This window comes from Neopsephotus bourkii, unplaced genomic scaffold, assembly GCF_033783945.1.
Source record: "Neopsephotus bourkii isolate Nb327-2 ecotype Australia unplaced genomic scaffold, CSIRO-AGI_Nbou_v1 NB_951, whole genome shotgun sequence".
Lineage (NCBI taxonomy): Eukaryota > Metazoa > Chordata > Aves > Psittaciformes > Psittacidae > Neopsephotus > Neopsephotus bourkii.
Window position 1 is genome coordinate 2964670 of NW_026901445.1, and position 22536 is coordinate 2987205.

Sequence of the window (22536 nt, forward strand, 5' to 3'; positions counted from 1 at the left end):
GATAATAACATACACTGTATCTTGAACTAAAAATGCAGACAGCATAACCAAACCCCCTGTGCTAACCGACCGGCAGTATGAATAGATCCATTCCCACTGCTTATTAATCCCAAATAAATCCTTTACTATGATTTTAAGTAAAACAGACGACACTAAACACACCAAAAATATGACTTACCCTTTCGGAGACACTTGCTTTTCTTAAGATATTTGGCAGTAAAAAATGGCATGGCTGAAACACTGAGTTTTCAGCCAGAGCTGACCTTTTATTACCAAGTGCTAAGAGCAAATGACTGGACCAAAGAGAGAAAGCGAATTATTATACCAGATCTTTAAAATGCTCAGTGATGAGCAAAGGGAATTCAGAGCGGGATAAAGTATGTCAAGTTGCACGGTGGGGATTGCAGATATCTTTCTGCTCATTAGCACTGCTGTTCGAGTTATTTAAAGTGTGCTCGGGGGAAATGAGGACAATTTCCATGACAATATGTACAGTATCATATAAGGAGGAAGCATTTTTTCACGCAGAACTTCTGCATTACTCAGCTGCTACAGCAACCAGCAATATGTTGAGAAGGGAGGAAAAAAAAAAAGCCCAAACAAAACACATCAGGTTTGGAGAACGTAAAAACCCTGACTCTATTAACCACTTCTTGTCTAGAGGGAAAAACAATCACTATAAACCTGCTATGTCAGATCACTGGGCTATCCTCTCATTTTCTTCTTAGGCACTTGTGGAAATAAAAGAGTCCTTCCTAAGCAGTAAAAGAAATCATCAGAAGGTTTTGATTCCAGTCCCCCCAGTAACCGATGCCTCAGTTTCCCTACCTTTCAAATGGAGTAACAATACAGCCATGTTTCTATTTGTAAAAGTCTCTGAGGCTCTTGGGCAGTAGGTACTAACAGAAGGACAAGTACTTAAAGTCCATTATTTTGCCCTCCAGAATTATGGCACTGTCACTCTGCCATGCTGCTTTTAGGACCAAAAGCCATCTAAAACTCTCTTGCTTTTATTCAGCCAGGATGGTCTGATCTGGAAATTTAGTCTTATTCTTGTTGCTTCTGTTGCTCACTCTGGAGAGCTTAAGGCAGTTTGGTACCACCTTTGTGTCCTGTCTAATTCCATAAATTTGCGACAGTATATTTAATGGCAATGATATTTATCCATATCTGCCTCCTCCTAGTCATCTACCTCTAATTCACTTTACCACAGCATATCGCTTGGGCAGGCAACACCTCCATCCTCACTCCTTGGAATATAAAGGACAATGCCAGAAATCTTCCTATGCACCCTGGAACACATCAATTTCTCTGTGCTTCAAGTCTTCCTATGAATAATGACTAGAATACAGGACTCACTCTCTTAAAAGCTCATAGACTCGTCATGGAAAACATGCACAAGCAAGAGATCTATACTTCCATGAGTACTTCAGCTCTCGGCTTTTACTGCTTCCAGCCTTTGGGATACTGCCAAGTCATCACTGCACTGAGATGCATGCAGTTACCTGAAAACATTTATAACCTATAACCAATAACCTATTGACTCAGCTGGATGTGAAGTCAGATTTCTAAATCTTCAAAATGATTCAAATGAACCTAGTACTATTCTTATAAAATAAAAGAGCATACAATTCTATAATACAGACTGTATAAACTAGGGGTGCACTCAGCAAGGTAGAAAGCTAACAGCAGGGCCTTTTCTTGAACCGTTTGTTGTCAGCTTACAAATATATATATTATTTATGTTTTTTTTTAGTTAGGAAAGACAAGCTTCATACTTCAAGGAAATCCATTCAGTGTTCAATCTGAAAATCTTTGCCCTAGTTGAGCATTCATAAATCCTGTGATGCTCAGTAAGATGCCACTGTTCCTATATCTGTACTACCATACCAAAAAACCCAAGTCTCTGTTCTTTCATTAGACAGTTTGAAAATAAGCTGAGAAGCTTTCAGGCACACAATTCTTCCATAGAAAACTAAGTTAACCTGTGTTTAGCTTAATTATATTAAGGTGTTTGAACAAAAGTGTACTTAGGCACCTTGGAGCAGAGAGAACAGAGGTGAGAAAAGAGTGCCTATGAGTCAGTGATACGGGCAGTTGCCACCTGTGAACTGCAGCAGGTTGTGGGTTGGGAATTCACATGATCTTGGAATGGGGGGGCCAAACTAGTTACTTCCCTGCCCTTGGAGATGGCCCAATACCATCTGTTTCAGAAAGCGGAAAAATTTTGCACACATGCATATACCTACTACATCTCTTCCATTCATGATCAGACTGGCACACATCAGAATGTGTCTGTGTGAGTATGGAAGGAATCAGTCTAGTAAAATTTATCCACACCATATTTAATCTGGAAACAATACCTGAACCTAATCTCATGTTGTCAAGGACCACTTGGATGATCTTCCAGATCTAACACCATCTATGGCCTCACAAATTAGCCATGAATATCTAGATATTTTTATTCCTTTCTTCCGGGGGAGGGAGGTAGGAAGGGGCTTTCCACCACTGACAATTCTTTCCAGAAGGTCCCTAACAAAGATTTACACTAGAATCCAGTTATTTTGAAGGAGAAACTCAGCAGTCAGGATGGACTCAGAGAGTTCCCTGAATGTCATGACACTTCCTCCTGCTATCATTGTGTGGTACATGGGAAAAGATGTTATACCCAAACTGCCTTTGGAACGTCCCCTTTATCTTTCAACTTCCTCTTTGCCAGTAGACGTGTCATCCACACAGCAACGCACCAGGCTGGAGTTTCTGCTGAAGTAAGTCTGCCTTTTTGCTTATAGTAAATTAAAATGACAAAAGAGAAACACCCAGTAAACCCACAAGGAAATTCCCTCCTCTGCCATTTTAACACAAAGTCAAATTTTGACTAATGCAGTAATCCCTCCCACCTGCCTAAAAATCTGCCATTTAATGACCTTGCACAAGACCCTTATGCTTTTTATTCCAGTACACTTATATTCTGCTTCATTTCTAACTCACTCTGCCCTTGGACCTAAAAGCAGAGGTTGCCCTCCTGTTAAGACTTTCAGTTTCCAGAGGGAACTTTGAACTTATGCAAACAAACATTTGTGTGTCTTATTCACTGCTATGAAACACAGACTCCTTTTCTTCCATTCCACACCTCCTACTGCCACAACCTAATTTGAGGAACCCTAAAACCTTGTATCTTCATAATGGGGGAACTCTTTATTCGCTCGTATTTTTCTGTTTCTTAGGCATAGCTTTCCTTAATCAACTCTCCAAAGAGAGAGAGATCAGGTGAAAATTTCTATCCTGACAAAAATTTGCAGACACCAAGAATAGACTGGATTGGATCCAACATAATCATTCACCCAGCTTTCAGTCTGCTTCCTTCAGTAGCACTTTTAGAAAGGACTAGTTTTAACTGGGACTACAAGAAAGCTAAATACTTTTCTGTTAGGTATCATCACTCAAAAAAAAAAAAAAAGCATTAATATAGTTATTGGGTCTCTCATCTTCCAATCCTCCTTTCCACAACTTCAGATTCCCATTCACAGACTGACTATTTGTGCAGAGTACAAACACTGAGCACCATCTTTGCTGTTAGCAGCAGGCTGACTAGCATGGAGAAAAGCACCTATGACTCTTCATACTGCATTTTCTCTAATAAGTTTCTGTATCAGGTTTCAAAATGCTTTACTAGGAATGTCAGCACCATCTTCCCCCATCTTACAGATGGGAATTGGAGAAAGGGATCATAACTTCCGTACAATCAACACAAGATTAAAAAGGGAATATGAGGAAGTTTTTTCTGAATGCATGCAAGTGATCAGTACATAGGTTTTTTTTGTTCCCCTTCTCTCTCCTGTGGCCCAAGAGAATTTCACCACCTCAGAGGAACAGTGCAGTGACTGACAACAGTCATGAAAACTGCTACTTTCTATTAGACTGTTAGTTGGGGCCACATGTTGGAATTTTCCACTGAATTACAGCCTAGGGGGACTTTCTGATGTTATTTCCCACCTGGGCAAAGTCTGCATGAAACTCCAAGTGAAAGGCAGTAAGACTCTACCTTATTGTTAAAGCATGTGATCACAGCCTATATGACAAGGCTACAGGGCTCTCAGCCCTTGAATGCAAGGATGGCAATGACTGGTGGGGAAGGAGGAGGAGTGGAGGTGGAGCAGCTGCCCTCCATCACCCACTAACACAATGCATTAGAGTGACAGGCAGTGGAGGAGCAGGCACTTCCTCTGACTTCACCACCATGTCTGGGCTGGAAAGGGACCAAGGCTCTGCAGCTGAACATGGTAAATGAGCAGGCAGGTGGCCATCAGAAGATGGCATCATGGCCACATGCTGGGCAAAAGCTTCCATGGTATGCGAGCTGTAACACAGGAGGGATACCAGATGACTGTAGTAGCACTCACCCCAGCCTGCTCCCATACCCTCAAGTTCTAGTTTATCAGATGGAAAGAGCATGCACTCAGGGTGCCCATTTAAAAATATTTCTACCCCCTGCAAAGTGACCATACGAGATTTCTATCTGTTGCTGACCGGGCTGATAAAAGTGGCCTTTTTTCCTTTCAGCAGTTTAGAACTCAGCCTGCCCTAAAACAAGTAGGGTCATTTTAGTCTGTGAACCACATACATAAATTGTATCTGCAGAACAAAGGGATCTCAGGTCAATTATAAAGATCCTGTGGCTACAATATTCTTCTGGGAAGATGCCATCTACATAGGCTTATTACAACCACATAAATCCCACCCTCTCACTTGCCTTGAGCAACTAATTGTCTTTAAAAGCAAGCAAAATAATTATTTTTCCAACATACTTGTCATCATTAATTATGGCCAGAATAGCCAAGTACGAGTTCATGCCCAGGCTTTTAAATACTTGTAGCTAGCTAGTATGGCTGCCTGTAACTTTACAGCTTTTTGCAGTGTTAATATTAACGTTTACTATGGCTTCATTAAATGAAGGCACTCACTGATGACTTAAGTAGGATTCATCAACAGATCACCAATACCCTTCATGCTTATCTGTCTCAGAGCAAGAATGGGGTTTAATTTATGCCTACGTTATGGGTATATTCAAGCACCACTGGCTGTATTCCTAAAGTCACATTCAAGCAAACATGTTCCAATGAAGGAAAGATTTTCAAAATTCAAAGACAAGAGTTTGCAGGAATTACGTGCTAAAAGTCCAGAGTTAGAGGCATTTCACTGCTCCATTCGTCACATCTGCAAAGCTCTGTGGCATTACTGTGTGAATATATGATATTAATTTCCTAAAAATCAGAATGCAAACTTTCTCACTGAAGTTAATGGGATTTCCCCTACATAAAGGCTACAGAATTTGTCCTATAGTTTGCTGGTTTTTTTATTTTGGTTTCTTTTTTTTCTCTCTAGCTTAACTGGACAGGGCATTAGAAGGGGACAGATGCTATTTCCCTAGTACATCCCTGTGCTTCCTTATTCTGCTTACCAGGACTTCCTAAATTCCTTGAGCTGAAGAGGGTGATGTGCTGAAAAAAAACACTTGATACAGAAGATTACAATGTAGTCTGAAGTCCACTGATAGCTTCCAGGAGGCATTTTTATCTTGACTGGTTTTTAAATTACATGTTTCTGAAGTGACTTTTGTTTGCCAACCAGCCTGCACACAATCTGGCCTCTGAATCACTGTCACTCCAGGCATTCACAAATTACGGGTCAGCCCACCAAAATCAGGAGAGTGGCTTCCAGCTGATAGGAAATTTTCATTATTATTTATCTTCTTGTTTATGAGCCTTTACAGATCTTTATTTTAAATTCACAAGCAGCAACAGACTTTCTTTTTATTAATGAAAGCTGCAAGATTTACATAATCATAGTATTAAAAATTAGGGTTTTAAGGGAAAACACATATTAATAAGCCACAGCATATGAATGTAGGCCTACATATTTCTGAAAGGGAAGCCCCACAATCTTGTTAAATTTTGTAAATGAAAGCAATGAAATTATGTAGGTACCTAAACCAAAATGAAGACAGAAATCTGTCTGCAGCACCAACAAAGTGGAACAAGACAAAGTAGTATGTTTAAAGTGCTTAATTAAAGATATTGATAACAAACTGATTCAGTAACATATTTTTACTGCTGGGACTGGATGCAAAGAATAGCTTTTTAGGGACACAGTAGATAAAATGGATCAGAATAAATCATTGCAAATCTGCAAGTGTTTTGAGAGGAGCCTTTGCTTGTATCCTCAGTGTATGAAATAGGTGCAATTCTGCTCCTAGTCATACAAGCAAAGAAGTTTAGCAGAGACATCTGTACTCTACATCCCAAGCAGCATAACGAAAATGAAGACAAGGACAGAAAGATAGGAGCTAAACAGACAGACTGCACACGCAACATAAGCTGGGAGCACAGCTTCTGTGAGATATCCTTATCCTGCAGCTCCAGAGCCACTGTGTACAAGCCCCCAACAATCCCCTCCAGCACCACACAGCCTCCCATTGCATCCTCCAGCACTGCTAGTAACAGAATCACAACCTTGCCCCACATGTGCAATCAAGACGATGAAAGCCTCTGGGCACCACTTCAGGGAAAAGTTTCTTTTTCTCCCCAGAGTAATCTCTGATTTTCATTCTCATTACACAATTGCCACTGTGCAGTCCCTCAAGCATACATAATGAAACACAGCAATGCCAGTCTCACTATGCAAAACTCCCCAGGCTTTTATAGGGGCAAGAGGAAAGAGGAATATAATGGTAAAATGCAAATCAGCCACATACTGAATTTAAAAGCTGCCTTTAATTATAATTTCTTCCTGTTTCCCTGAGTGCTGGGAGCACTGCTCTAAGCAAGCCACACTGGTAAACAGAGTCCTGATCATCTTACTAAACTCATTCAAGCGCATTACATCTGCCTTGGCAATTCACTGGTTTTGAACGGAATCTGAATGCTAGGCTACAACCAGCCTCAAGTACCAAGGTTCTGTACTTCAGTATTTCTCTTTTCACACCCCTCCACTGGGCTGAGAATAACACACAACTTCTCTTTCACATAAAAATGTGAGGAAACAGAAACAGTGCAGGTTCCTGTATCCTAAACCAAGATTGTTCCTTCTTTCAGGGTTATACTACTGCTTGCCTGTGACCTGCAACCCCTTTAGTCCTGCACTCAGCCCAGGATCCCTTCTGTTTCTATGGTGCCTCCTCACAGCATCATCATGTCGCTTGACATTTAACTTTCAGTTTTTCCCTTTCTCTCTAATAGAGCTCACAAGCAGGTAAACACCTTCTGTCCAGAACTGGCAATTACAACAGAAATTGTCCCAACTAGAATACAGACATATTCAATCAAACAGAAGATGACTGTATTTCAAGGGGCAGCAGGGGAAAAAAATGCAGTCATGACACTGAGCCAAATTCTCAGCAGGTAGAAGTCAATCAGCTCTAATGATATCAGCAAATCTTAATTTATCCGGAGCTGAGAATCTGGCTCCACTTCTTTCCTGTGCACAGCCACAGCTGACAGCTTTAGGCCTGTTAACTAAGCTCCAGAGCTAAAGTTATACTATGAGTTTTTTCCAATGATGCCAGAGAGATATCAGATGCAGACTGAAGTATCATTTTTGTACAGCTTCAGCTTAGACTAACAAAGCTGCAGATCTGCTACCATAACACATCCTGTAGGTCACACTAAACAAAAGCCTCATGGGAACAGGTAACTGATACTTAACTGTGTTGGCAGTGTTTGCTAAGCCAGCTGTGTTGACTAGAGAACACAGCTTTTTTCACCCTTGAGCAGTAATGAGTGTACAACATACATTCAACTTCAGATTGGTGCAGTTAGAGTAGTTAAACCCACAGAAGGACCTCCACAAGAGAACAGAGCCAAAAGAAGTGGAAGGTAGATTTCCAGGAGACTGGAACACTTTTTTAATTCAGTGCAAATGGGTCTGGCCTAAATTAAAACATCTCAAATTATTAAGTTTTTCATGAAGTATTTAAATATTCCTCTTGATATATATATCTCTGCTGATCTACAGCAAAATAAAAGCTTAGGAAAAACAGTGTGAAAATAAACTAAAAACATTTTGTCTGGAAGTCAGCAAACTGTCTTGGGATGACCCAAAATGAATTTTTCCTCACTGCTTTGCTGAAAGGTAATTTCAATTTAGGAAGCCTAAACCACTATCTTTCCACAGATTTCCTCCCCCAGGATCACTATTTTCCTAGAGAACAGAAATGGAGGCAAGTAACCAAAATGTAAAATAACAAAGAAATAGAAACACCCAAACAGCAGCAAAAAAAAAAAAAAAAAAAAAAAAAAAATTCCAATTTTTCCTTCTTTCACCAGCATTAACGCCTAAGAGTTCCTCTCTGTTCAGAAAAGGCCCTGCAGCTGCAGCGTAATGCTACAGGGGCTCAGACAGTTCCTTTCCCAGTGGAGGATGGAGAGCCAGAGACAGTTGCACGCTCTGTGCTCTGAACTGATTTGATCTATCAACACCCACCAGCTAAACCTTTCACACCACTAGCCTCACTGATAAGGACTGTCAGCATCTTCAACACTCCTCTACTGTACACAGGTCCACAGTCCATAGGCTACTGTGAATTGGCATTACTTTGCTTTGCTCACTTGTCCTTAGGGAATGAAATGTAGTCTCTCCACCTTTCATATCAAATATGGTAGATATGAAGCAAATTTACCAGCATTTTGCTTTAAACTGCACTGATTCCTCTGAGTTTCTCGCCCATTGCATGGCAGAAAATCATCTCAACATACCTGAAGCTAATGCAGTGATACACAGTCAAAAACATTTGAAGAGGCAGAAATCAAGATGCTAAGTCCAAAACCCAGTAACAGCAATGCAAATGCCCTCACCTAACAGGTCAAGATGATTTGTTGTAAATCATTTGCACACAAACATTCAGGTAGCTTAGCCACCCTGTCACCATAGATCACCAGCTCTACCATGACAATCTCCATTTTAGACTGGGGTCAGTTGCTCTCTACAGCAGCCAATAATTATGATTTTCTACCTGAGTACTTATTCAAAGACAGAGAATTAAATATTTAAAAGAGGGAAATCATTATTGATTAGATTTTATAACAGGGCATCAATGGTTTATGTCAAGAATATAATGCAGCCCCAGGGTGAAAAAGGAGGTGGATGCAGTCTCAGGATGAAGGAAGGACCAGAGCAGGAGACATTTAAAAGCCTCAAATATCTTAGGCTGTGTAACATTTGCTCAAAAGGGTAGGATCCCATGGGTTTATCTAACATACTGGAAAACTGCACCCAGCCTGGGTCACTTTGGTTCACAAGTCCAACCCCCAGTACCAGTGGTAAACAAGCTGTTTAGGTCAGGGTATACCATACATCCCACAACACTGCAAGTTAAACAAGTTCCAGAACACTATACAAACTTGAACCTTAAGTTAAAACGAAGAAACAAAACTATAAACCAGAAGACTAGCCATGTTTAGTCAGATCAGAGTTGGATGTACAGTAAGAAGGTACAGAAAAAGTACAATACAAATGTAGTATTTTTGCTGTTTTATATAGAATATACACATCCGTATGTTACAGCTGTCTGTAACAGCTACCAATAAACTTGCTATCCTATGAGTGCCTAATCCCATTCTGAAACCATTTGGGTTTTAGCTCCCATAATAAACTACAGTAATGAGGGCTGCAATATAATTGTGAATTGTGAAGAAAAAAAAAAGCCCTTTTTCCATTTTAAAAATAGGTATTCTGATTATCTAAGTAATCCTACCTGCTGTGTTATGACTAGTCCTGAATAATTAATTATACTCTTTTTGTTTGCCCATACTGTTCACAGTTATATTCAGTTCTGTTGTATCCACCTCTCTATCTACTCTTAAGACCTAGGCAGTTTCTTCCTGCATGGAAGCCATCCATTCATCTGAAACTATTCCCGTTACTCTTAATTTTGGTATGTCCTTTTTGGGGATTGTTTCAATTAGAGTAGGGGAGATCAAGAATATGATCAAAGTGCTAAATCTACTTTACAGGAGGGCATATGTCTGTTGAGTAAAAATGGACAGATAAGCATAGGAAAAGGGCTACTGAAGTCATTGTCAGAAAGAAAGCATCTGTAATCACATAACTGAAGGTATTTTCTCCAATTTTTAAACAGACGCAAAGCTGTCAATAAATCTCCAGCCATGTCCTGTTGTATCACAGAATAGGCACACTGCTATGGGACTTGGGTGAGGCTTGGGTCACAAAATCCAGGACTGATGGTAAATTTACAGATGAAAGAGGCAGCTCCCTACAAGCTCAGCTTTCCAGGTGGCATTGCTCTACTCAAGACAGCAGTGCTATACTGACTTTTATCTGTTGAGAGTGATACCTGTGAAAAAAGGAGCACAGGGCAATACTGGAAATGAGGTAACTTTCTTTTGCAGTGTGCTCTCCTATGTGCCAATTTTTGCCCTGTGTTTTTATAAATTACTTCTAGATTTTCCATTTTCCAATTTAGAAAGTGTATGCAGAGGACAGGAGGTGAATGAAAGTGAAGCCACAATGGTCCCTAGCATACACAAAGAATACAGGAAAAGCTTCTGATGGTCAGTACCAACATTATAATGAAGATGACACACTGTCACTTGAGAAGCTAGACCCTCAATAAAGAGGACAAAAAGAGGAATAACATTAATAATGACTTACTCTTGCATTTCAAACTCTGGAACAGCCTAGCGGTTTGATGATCTTTCCCATGATATCAGCACCTTACTGGTGCCAAGGTGGAGAAGTGAAGACATCTCCTATTCATCTAAATATTTTTGATTTTCTGTTTCTTCCCCATTTCTGCAGTGTATACATTATTGTTTCAGAATATAGAACTAGGATGTCTGCATTTTCAGTCCTAGCAGCCATGGCCTTGATCCACAGGTAGCTGTTTTTAGGAGCTCTGAACAGGCTGCTGCAGCCAAACAGTGTGAGAACAATTTCTGCAGTAATTTTGTCTGCTTAGATGCTTTTTGATATGGTAATTAGAGCAACAGTGACCAGTACATTAGCTGAGAATGCTTCTGACTCCTCTTTTGAGGCATGTTGAACAGGATCTATCACTGTACAGCAGCTGACAACAGACATGCTGTCATACACTGGCTATCCACTGTGCGTGGTCAAGAAGCTGTTACAGAAGCCACTGCTCAGCTGCTGCCAGCTTTCCTGAAACTTTGTCCACAGCACTGCCACAAAAGGAGCAGGGAACAATACTGCTCGGACCTGACCAGCAAGCCTAGGCAGTATATCATGGTAATCCACTAAGCAAGAGAAGTAGGGTTAAAAACTGACATTGCCTGACTTCCCTTGCATTATTGCCAGGCTAGGAACATTGCTGCTTCTTACAGCTGCCCAGTAACATCCACTGCAAGACTCCCTCAGTTGCCTGTAACTGCTGAAACAGCTTCTGCACAAGGTTGCCTGAATCACGCGGGCTGGCAGTAAAGGGGCAGTACCCTGGGCAATAAGGGCTGCCTTGTCTGGGATAGATCCACCACCCCAGCCTGTCCTGATCGCTGTCCAATGTTTTCTGTCCTGGTAGAAAGGAGCCAAGTGAATTCTGCTGAGTCTGATTGAGTCACCTAGGGAAAGGGCCTGAGGAAGGGAGAGCATCTCTGCAAATGATCTTTCTGAGATAGTAACTTCAGCAGGAGATAGAGCCGCCTCACCATCTCAATGAGCTTTTAGATCTTTCCTTCTGCCCTCTAAAGTACTATTTTTCCTCAGCACTCTCCTCTACAGCCCTTCCCCTACATTGGCTCTTTAAGGTCAATGGCTAATTCCTAGTTTGGGAACTGTGGGAGATTTACCTGGCATTTAGCCTGCTCTATTCATGACCTGACAAAACCAGAGCTAAGATTGCTGGTCAGACCTGAAGGACTTCACACACTACTTCAGAATAACTAGTCTTCCTAATTCTGCCGTAATGACCTTGCATACATGACAGTGGTTGTGCTGAGTGGACATCAAACTGTGTCTATACCTGGCACTAACTCTACCTTAAAGGAGAATCAGGGCTTGACAGTCCCTTTGAAAACTGTAATCAAGCTTATGTTAACATTAAATGCAAAATTTCCAGGTAACTATAAAGCTTAATGTTATTATAATCTATAATTTACAAGCAGGCATAACAAAAAAGAGGAATAATCCATGCAATTACTGTCCTGAGCCAGACCCCTTCTCCAAGCAAGAATAAAGGTAATAGGAAGAGAATGAAACACTAATCAACGGGAAGATAGTAAACAATGGGTTTCAGAGATGGTATTGGTTTATAAAGGGCAAAGTATTCCAGACAAAATGGATTGGGTTGCTACAATAAGACTGTACAACAAGGAAAGCTGGGTCTCTATAGTTTGGAGGAGATTGAGGGGTGACCTTATTAGTGTATATAAATATATAAAGGGGGAGTGTCACGAGGATGGAGCCAGGCTCTTCTCAGTGGCAAACAATGATAGGACAAGGGGCAGTGGGTACAAACTGGAACACAAGAGGTTCCACTTAAACTTGAGAAGAAACTTCTTCTCAGTGAGGGTGACGGAACACTGGAACAGGCTGCCCAGGGAGGTTGTGGAGTCTCCTTCTCTGGAGACATTCAAAACCCACCTGGACATGTTCCTGTGTAACCTTATCTAGGTGTTCCTGCTCTGGCAGGGGATTGGACTAGATGATCTTTTGAGGTCCCTCCCAATCTCTAGAATACTGTGATACCGTGAAACAAGTGCAGCAGGGGCGAAATGTTTGGATTTCATTACAGTACCATTTCCTGTGGCTCCTGAACTCCTTTCTGCAGTAACTCAAGTTGTCTGGAGCACAAATGCTGCCAGAGGAACCCAAAACTCTGAAGGGGTTCTCAAAAATAAGCATTATCACAGCATGCAGTGTACTAAACTTGAGAAGGGACATGCAATAGCAAGCAGCACAGTAGGAAGCTCAGAGACAGAAGGTCAGTTCTGCTCTGAGCTGGAACATGGTTTTGTTCCCTTTGCTGTAGCTCCCCTTAAGCAAAATGGTGATGACAACTTCTTATTTCTGTCTTGCTTAATATGGCAGAAGTTCCACAACAATTACTGCTGGCTCTAAGCTACCAAATCATTTAAGGCATGACTGAGCTAGATCAGGCACGGACACAATCACATTTCTGTCAAATTAGCAAAAGCACACAATAGAGAGTTTACATCAGCCTCATGCCAGCTGCAGGAGAAAAGATACCTAATCCAACACAAAATTGGAATGATATAAGCAGAGCATATCTATATAAGCAGACCATATCTGTGTTGAAATAAAGCTTGCTGGTTTAGAGCCTAGGGGGATGGATTTATTTTTTTTTAGTACAAATATGAAACATCAAATGAATTCAAATCAGAACAGTGCATTACTATATCTTTGGTACTAACAGCTCTAAAACCCTGTTAAATTCTTGAAACAACCTCAGACTGTCAGCTTTTCAGTATATGTCTAATCTCTCACCATAACACACACAGTATTAGGCTCTAGTCTCGGCTATGCTTCAGGTCTTGTGTCTAGATTCATGTCTGCATCAAGAGCTACTACATTTAGAGGAATCCAGTATTTCTCCCAAAAGAGCACACCCTGTAATTTTTATGTAGTGTTCAAATAATATCTTCATAAAGATCTGCAAGTGTAAGAGTATGTGAAGATAGTGTGTTGCAAACTGCAATGACAAAACTAGAGCAAAGAATCCTAGACAGGTTATGAAGACAGAAATAACCACAGGAGATGAAAACCAATGTATTATTTGAAAATGTGTACGTTATAGAGAAATTAATCTTGGCAACAATGAGAGATGACAGGGAATGGCTAATTACAAAGGAATTTGTATGCGATGAAAGCAGCAAAGAAAGCATGGTTTGGGCTGCAAAGTAAGAGACCTCACATCAATTCTATTCCAAGGCATTACATGGCTCTCTGAATTTACATGTTGTCATACAGTTACCTGCTGTATGCTCAGCTGAACAGCTTCCAAGCATCATGGCCAGGATTCTCTCCATATCATTCTTATTTTAATTAAGTGATTTTACTTAAACTGCAAAAAGCCTAATTTCTGTCAAAACCAGATTCCTGTCATAATTGTGGTTTTCAACAAAATTACTGGGTAACTAGTATTTAAGATCTACCTATGGAAAAGCAAGGTTACAGTAAAACTGTTACTGACTGTTCTGTTACTATACGGCTTATACACAAGCTATTGTAAACAGTTTGGCAAGACTATCACAACTACATAGATAACTCGGAACCAGTTCTACTCCTTCTTCCTGCACATATATAATGTAAGGTTTTTTTATAAACTACTGCTCTTCTTTCAAGCATGCTGAGCTGCTATTCAACTGACAGGCAGTTCTGGAGTTGTCAACAGCAGATATAGGTCCTGCACTGCCACATATTTCTTACTGCTGTTTCACGTTTCTCGAGATTTCCTGTAAACCTATCCATTTATATTGTCAGACAGCATCTTCTGCAATGGGATCTGAACCTCAGCATTGTCTGCAATGCTATCCAGAAATAACCCACAGAACATTGTACAAGCTTCAAGCCATGGAGAATATACAATAGGAACAATTCAGGTTGATCCTCATCCTGAAGAGCGTATCATGTTTATCAGAAGCATTTTCCCTACAGTATTTCATAGCTTAAAGACAAGAAAGAGAGCAGAAAAAAAACCCCAAAACAGGTGGTGCAGAACTTGTTAAAAGGGATGTGAAAACATCCCAGGGCCTACACATGCTGCCAACAGTAAGTCAGAAAAGAAAATCCAAAGCAATTTGAAAGCCAACAACCCAAAACACCAAAGGCCAGAGCTGTAAGGAGAGAGGGCTAGCCGGCCCTTTTCATGAGTCTGCTAAGCCCTTCAATTCTTGCAAGATCTCTCCTGCCTCAAGCAACAGGGGTGGCACTTTGGGTTTATATATGGGAAAAATACAGAACAGAACAATAATGATTCCATGTGGAACCCATATTTTCCCCTAACTCCCTTCTTTCCCCCATCTCCCATCTGCTCCCTGCCTGAAGGGAACCCTTGCTAGAAGCCACAACAACAGCTACTTGTCTCTGCAGCCTCTCCAGCTGCATTGGTGTTGTTAGCAGTGAGGCACACACACGCTTCCTAATCAACTTTATTAAAGCCTTTCATTACAACATACACACACCACTTGCATGTTTATGACAAAAGGGAACCTCAAAGGCTCAATTCCTAATATTAACAAATCAATGTGGTGCAACAAAAAATTTGCTTTTCCCAGTAAAAGCAAGATGGTGTCTTGAGTCCCAGGTTAAAGAGACCAACTCATCTCACTGCTGGTTTAAGACTAAATCTACTCCGGTCTATTTTAGCAGCCTTATTCTATCTACACACCTCATTGCTTGTGAGTGGATTCTGCTTTCCCAATATCCTTGTATGGTAGGGAACACAGTGTAAATCAGATAATTGACTATGGATGTCTCTGGCTTCACTGAATGAAGTTTTCCTAACTTCTCTGTCCCTCAAAAGTTTTTTGTTTATTCCCAAATTTATTAGGCTGCCATTATATCTAATCTCAGTCAAATACCCTTACAGTCAATTCCTTCCATCCCTTTCAGTTACACATTTATATAAAATATAGATGTCTATTTTTAACTCTCTGTAGAAATACATTTCAGTTTTAAGTGCTGTGTTTGAATGCTGTACTCCACTGAGCCACAAAGGATTGGTCCTTCTAAGAGATGTGAATTATTATGTTTGTAGGTAAGAGGTAAACACCTGCTACCTACTGTCTGTGGATGATGGCACACAGGCCATCACTATCATAGAAACTAATGAAGCACTTATCACTTCTGCCCAGACATAACTAAAACTGAATCTCTTGTTAAGTTACAAACAGCAGGAAGTCTTTCGATCTTCCTAGAAGCTATTTAAAACACAGGTGGACAAAAGCTAGTATTTGTTAAGCAGTAAATATATTCTTTTATCCTAATATCCCTTTAGTGTTCAGATACTTTTCAAGGTAGTTGGCAAACCTAACATAGCTTTCCATTCCCACAGGTGTGGCTATCCTAAATTGGCACAGAGGACTTACCAACTTGAGCAGTCTAGCACAGGAATCAGGGATAGCCAAAAGCAACAAGGCTGGCTCAGCTAAACTGTATGGCTCTCTAGAAGCTTGCAATTCAGGATGTCAAGCTACCTCACAGAAGGAGGCATGAACATGCAGCAGAAAACAGATTCACACCCTGGGTCTCAGGCCCTTCCGTCCTCCTTGGGCTAGGTTTTTCGTGTTATTTATAGAGCTTCACTAGCAGCAGCCTAAGGATAACCATAACAGCCACTCGATGTAGGCAACAACATCCATACATGTCATTCATCCATGTACTGATGCCAGAGGTTTTCAAAGACTTGCAGGTAGACAGGGTCACAGTAACAGATCCAGGGCATACCAAAATACATAGTTTTGTATTTTTTCACCAGAACATTTCTCTCCAATTCCATAACCTATGTTGGATCAAGAAATAAGACTCTCCATTAATCTGAAATTTGTTGCTTCTAAGTGAAAAAACACCCATACAATTCCCATCCATTCAAAGAGATGGAAAACGTAATTTTAAAATATAGTTAAAATGGTCTCAACTACTCTTTTAACACAAACATTTCTCTGAACTTGCAACAGTCCACGGAGTAATTTCAGTCCTTAAGATTCTTTCCTTACTCAAACTCTAGTGATCATGTTCTTTTTTGACGACAAGCTAAATCTAGACATGACATTTTTTGGACTCACAGAAGGAAATCCTAGCCATGTCATTTCACATGCTTTGGATACCCCAGTCTCCCACTCCAACATTAAAAGGCATATCTGCACTGAAAAAGGCAGCCCAAGCATTTCAAATTGATACCTAAGGAAGGCCAGCTTGAATCATCTCATTCACTAACCACAGCTGTTGCAAGCAAGCTCCCCAGTAATGTGAGCGCAGCAATGGGAATAGAACCTGGCAGGTAAACATCTGGAGACACAAACCTAACCCTTCTATCCACCTCAGCTTCCTCACATCCATCTCAGCTGTCCCAAGGTCCTCAAGCATCAAAACTGGAGTGGGAATAGCTGAGAGAGAATGAAAAATTAACTAAGCACTCTCTATTAATAACAGCTGAGAGGAATGAATGAAACAAGACTAGGTCAGGGCCGGGAGAGTGAGAAAGGGCAGGCTGGGCCCCAGCATGCCAACAAGGGCTTCACATTCTGAGAAAGAAACTTGGAATTAAGTACACTTAAAAATAAATCCCAGTCTCTGAATACCTCTCTCATGGCTGCAGTTGCAATGCTGAATTTCTGCCCATAACAACATATCTGGCTTTCAGCCAAAGAGTTGAAAGTCACTGTGATCTTTTTCCCCTCTTCCTTAGCCATCCATAATTTTTAAACATTCCCACAGCTGTGAAAGAAACGACAGCTGGAAGGGGGCAGTGCTTGGGTATCCAAAGGCTGCTGTTTGCTCACAGCTGGAATTCTTCATGGCCTTTGGTACAATCCCTGGCTACCACCTTGGCTGCCAGGCTGCCCCTTGAATGGGTGCAGCTATCTGAACGGTTTCAGAACTATTTCTAATTGGACAAATACTGGATTTTCCCATAAGAGCACATAAAAATGGGCAGCTGTTTCCATGTAGGGAAAAAAAAAAAAACAACCAACCAAAAAAACCCCAAAACAAGTAGCAAGTCTACCTGGAGTAGAGGTTCATAATTCACAGATGAATATTACATACTTCAGTTTATGAAGCACAGGCTGCATCTCAACCATGACACCATTTTCCTTATTCACATGCTCCTTACCTTGCAAAACTAAATCCCCCATGAGGTTCAGTTTGCGGCACTACAGTTGCTGAGCATGTGGTGAGCTCTTGGAGAGGCAAGGGCAGCAGCCAGGAGTCACCATGGTCTCCCATCTGCCCAGCTGTTTAGTGTGGGAACTGCCTGATGTTCAGTCTCCCTCTGCCTGACACAAACAGTAAAACACAAACACAGTAACTCAGCTGGTACTGGAAGTAACTGGAAGTAACTCACACTCCCAGATGCCCTCAAGCATTGCACCCTACCCCCATCGTGTCACTAGAGATCTATCACATGACAGTTGTCAAACAACAGGGACAAGTGACATCTTGTGATGGGATGTGCATGTATAGAGTCAAATGCAGGATGTGTTGCCTGTGCTTTCCAACACACCATCAGATGCATCACTATTGCATGCATAGGAGCTGTTAGAATTTTCTTCACCTGAAAAATTTATTTTGTTCACATGTTAGGGAAAAAAAAATAATCTATGGAGCCTCTGGGTAGGAGCACAGCAGGGACAAGACTACCAGAATAATCCCTCCAGTCCTTGACCCACTTCCTGCCCACATCTGAAGAACCACCAACAAACAGGATGGGAGGGGAATGTTCTGGCCTGTGTGGTGTATGCTTGGCATCCCTGAATTAATCTTTTTGAAACCTCAGGCTGTCCCGACAGTTTTAAAAAGCTGTAAATACCGGATGAAATGTCCTAAATTAATATGCCTGCCTAAACTGAGAAGATTTTACTTTGGCTAAAGCAAGCAGATTTTTTTTTTCTCCCTTCAGTTTTCAGGAAACAACTGAATTCAGCTTGCTAATTTATATACCACTGCTACTGTGCAATTTGCCCCCTTACATTATGCCTCAAACTTTTATGAATTCAATACCTGAGATGCACTGAGGTATGGGTAATAACATCACCACAGAAACAGCTGACACAGATGCCTCGGTTAAAATTTAGGCCATAACTCCATGTGTCATAACACTCTAAAATACAGAGCTCTGGTGGAAATAGAGTCACAGTAGTGACTAAAGAAGTTCACTAAGTGTAGGCTGCTAAGTGCTAGGTGCTGTCTAAACATGCAGCTGGCAGTCTCCACTATCTACAAGACAGAAGTAACAACTGGTTGAGACAAACAACTAAAAATAGTGTAATGAGGGAGTGGTATATAATAAGGATGTGCATGGCTCTTTTAGACCACAGCAAGAGATGGTCCATGCCCTGCAGAGTTTATCATCATAACAGACTAGAGAACAGCCAGGCAAGGAACTGCCAGCAGACAAAGGGAGCAGTGTGTTCAGTCACACAATAGGCATCCATAAAGCCAGAAGGAACTCTTATTGCTCCATTCTGCGTCATGAACCATCTACATGAGCCTACCACACACAAATATACACATTTCCACAAAATCTACTTGGTATTTTACATTCCATCCACCTCAGCTGAACTGAGCAACATTTGCAATTCACTTTCACAGATCCCTTTCATAGATTCTGCAAGTTAATCATGATACTAGGGCATTGGAAAGTATTCTCTGATAAACTTATTATCAAAGGAAAAATAAAAAAAAAGAATGCTATGAGACAAAATAACTGAGACATCTATTATAATAGGCCATCTGCAGCAAGAAGGAAGCAAAATAAAAGGTAGCTTTAGTGCTGGCTTGGATGTGCTGATTCTTACATTACAGCATTAATATTCAATTATTTTGTGGCAGTTTTTATAAAATAAAAGTAAGTCTAGAAGATGTTATCACTGACAAGCAAATAAAAAGGTGAATATAGGGTAAAACCTGAACTGACAGGAAAATGAACTTACAATGCAAAACCCCATTATGAAATACTTGGAGCTTGTCAATACTCACTTTCACGCCGATTTAACTAAATTGACATAAAACTCAATGCAGTTAAATAGCTGTAGCCCTTCAGCACAACTGAAGTCAGAGTACATTAGAAGCATATCAGCATGACTTGGTTGGATAGTGAATTAACTAAAAATCAATATCCATTTAGTTAAATGGGTTTAGTAACAGAGTGCCCACCAGACACAAGCAGTGATGAATTCTAACCATCGATGTTCTTTCTTTCCTGGGCTCCACACCCCAGCTCTAGCACTATGACTGACTTACTGAATAAATCAATCTGCAAGTCTGATTCATATAAAATCTTAGCAGTGTTCATCTCAAACTGATATACAACCACAATTCATGCAAGAACCAGTAGGCAATACTGATTAGGCAAGGCTCACTAGACTTTGACCATCTCTAGCATCTGTGCTTTCCAGTACATATGGGCATAACGACAGGAGGAGTTCAGCTCCAAAAATCTCTCTATCCCTTTGTGGGGACTGGAATAGAGACACGAGCAGAACCGTCGCCACGCACTTTCTTCTCTCTGTCGTTTCTCATGCTCTCCCTCTTGTGGCAGAAGAGGCTCATTTTTTCTTCCCTTCAAAAAAAGCAAAACCTTCAATACATTCAATAACCAACTTTCCGCAGGAGCTGGAACACATTGCTGAGTAAACACAGAAGAGAAAACCCAAAACCTTTTTAGAAACAAAACAGAGACTCTCTACTACCTCTTCATTCGTAATAGTGACACTTGCATCAGCTGAAGTGCTGATACCAGGAACCTGAGATCCCACACCACCTCCTTTTTTTATAGGTATGGTTTTAAGATACCTCCCTTGATGCTTATATTTGCCCCATCATGACTGTGTTATAAACAGTACTCACTAAAATGTAAAGCTCATTCTCTTGTGAGCTTTCATCTCTTCATCAGGAGTGAGATTTATGTAATATGGAAAACCGGCATCAGCTGAGTTAGAAAGGTGGAAAATACAGGGACCAAAGGCCATTCCCAGCATGAAGCTGGAGAGAACAGACTGAAGTACAAGCACTAGACCTGCTCACATAGCTGCCAAGCAATGGAAAATGGGGGTCCATGAACTGAATCCAGCCTCAGCATCCATAAAGTTACATAGAAACAGATTTTTAGAACTATGGCATGTCAACACCTGTAATAAGTCTTTTGTGGCACACATTTCAAAAGGAAAATTAGTTTGTCCTTTCAAAGGTTACATTTCACCCACGCTATTTCCAGCCCTATTTTGTATTAACTACATCCAATGTCAACTCCTCTCTATTAGACACATTCATTATTTAAACTAATCCAACATGCCCTTGAGAATTGGGATTAGAAAATGAGGGTATTGCTGCAAGGACAGGCATATCTTTAAATGACTGAAGCTCTGGACAGTCTACAAATTGTTGAGTCAGGCCAAAAGACTGAAAATAAAATTTATCCCCCAGATATTACCTAGTGTCTGTGTATCGGATTTTTTTTGCTCAAGAATAAATTAGTAACATTACTGTTAATTACAATAATGTTATTCTACTGTCCACAGTTTACAGGCATCATACTGTGTGTGAACTTTTTCTTCTAAAAAGCTATAATATCTAATTTCCTTAAAATGTTTTTCAAATGAGTATCAAAGAAAACAATCTGACATAAATAACCCAAATGAAGGTTCACTGAAAGAACTGAATACAGCAGACAAGAATAGAATAACAGAGGCATAACTACTGGGTGCTTTCCTCCCCTATTTGATGTTTAGGCACTAAACATTCAAATTGTTAATTCAGGGTCTCCACAAGGCTGGAATGTCATAACGGTAGATGAGCTTACATTCTCACAGTGAGTAGGAAAGCTTCAGTATAAGCAAACAGCATGAGAATTGTGCAAATTAAATACTTAGATGATACTTAAAGATCAGAAATAGCAACCCCAGACAGTCATAAGAGATCTTGGAAGATATAGGTCCTATGTAAAGGTAAGAACTATTCTTAAAGATGCAGAGAACAAGCCCAGCACAGTTCTAGGAAGAGCTGTAATGCTGCAGCTGCTGACTTGCAGTGTAGTGAGCAAGCAACACTCGGAACATTTGCATGTGTTCTCACTAACATGTATATAAACTAAGAAGCGACCAGTCCATTAGGAATAACAACTGAAGCCTAGGAAGATTTTAAACCAGTGCAGGAGGGAACCTCAGCAGAAACAGGAATTTGACACCACAGGAACAGGGCACACATAAGGAAAGATTCTTTTGTCAGTGGGATTGAGTGCGCCCTCAGCAAGTTTGCCGATGACACCAAGCTGTATGGTTCAGTTGATGTGCTGGAGGGAAGGAATGGCATCCAGAGGGACCTTGACATGCTTGTGAGGTGGGCTGATGCCAACCTCATGAAGTTTTAACTATAACAAGTGCAAGGTCTTACAGCTGGGTCAGAGCAACCCCAGGCACAGCTACAGGTTGGGCAGAGAAGAGATTCAGAGCAGCCCTGCGGAGAAGGCCTTGGGGGTGCTGGACGATGAGAAAATGAACATAAGCCGGCTTCAGTGTGTGCTTGCAGCCCAGAAAGCCAACCATATCCTGGGCTGCATCAAAAGAAGCGTGATCAGCAGGTCGAAGGAGGTGATCCTGCCCCTCTACTCTGCTCTCATGAGACCTCACTTGGAGTATTGTGTGCAGTTCTGGTGTCCTCAACATAAAAAGGACATGGATCTGTTGGAACAAGTCCAGAGGAGGCCACGAGAATGATCAGGAGCCTGGAGCACCTCCCATATGAAGATAGGCTGAGAAAGTTGGGGCTGTTCAGCCTGAAGAAGAGAAGGTTGCGTGGAGACCTCATAGCAGCCTTCCAGTATCTGAA

At 40.9% G+C, this 22536-nt stretch overlaps 1 protein-coding gene across 4 annotated transcripts in view; it reads right to left on the reverse strand.

Moving 5' to 3' along the window:
• ARHGAP22 (Rho GTPase activating protein 22) overlaps positions 1-22536 on the reverse strand; it is a 150564-nt gene that overhangs the window by 60260 nt on the left and 67768 nt on the right. The window contains exon 1 of one of the 4 annotated variants that reach the window (XM_061358824.1): positions 179-456. The exons of the other annotated variants lie outside the window; for them this stretch is intronic. Coding sequence (XP_061214808.1) covers positions 179-230 — 52 coding nt within the window. The 5' untranslated portion in view covers positions 231-456. Of the gene's footprint in view, positions 1-178; positions 457-22536 lie in introns of those variants that run through there. 4 annotated transcript variants of the gene reach the window in all.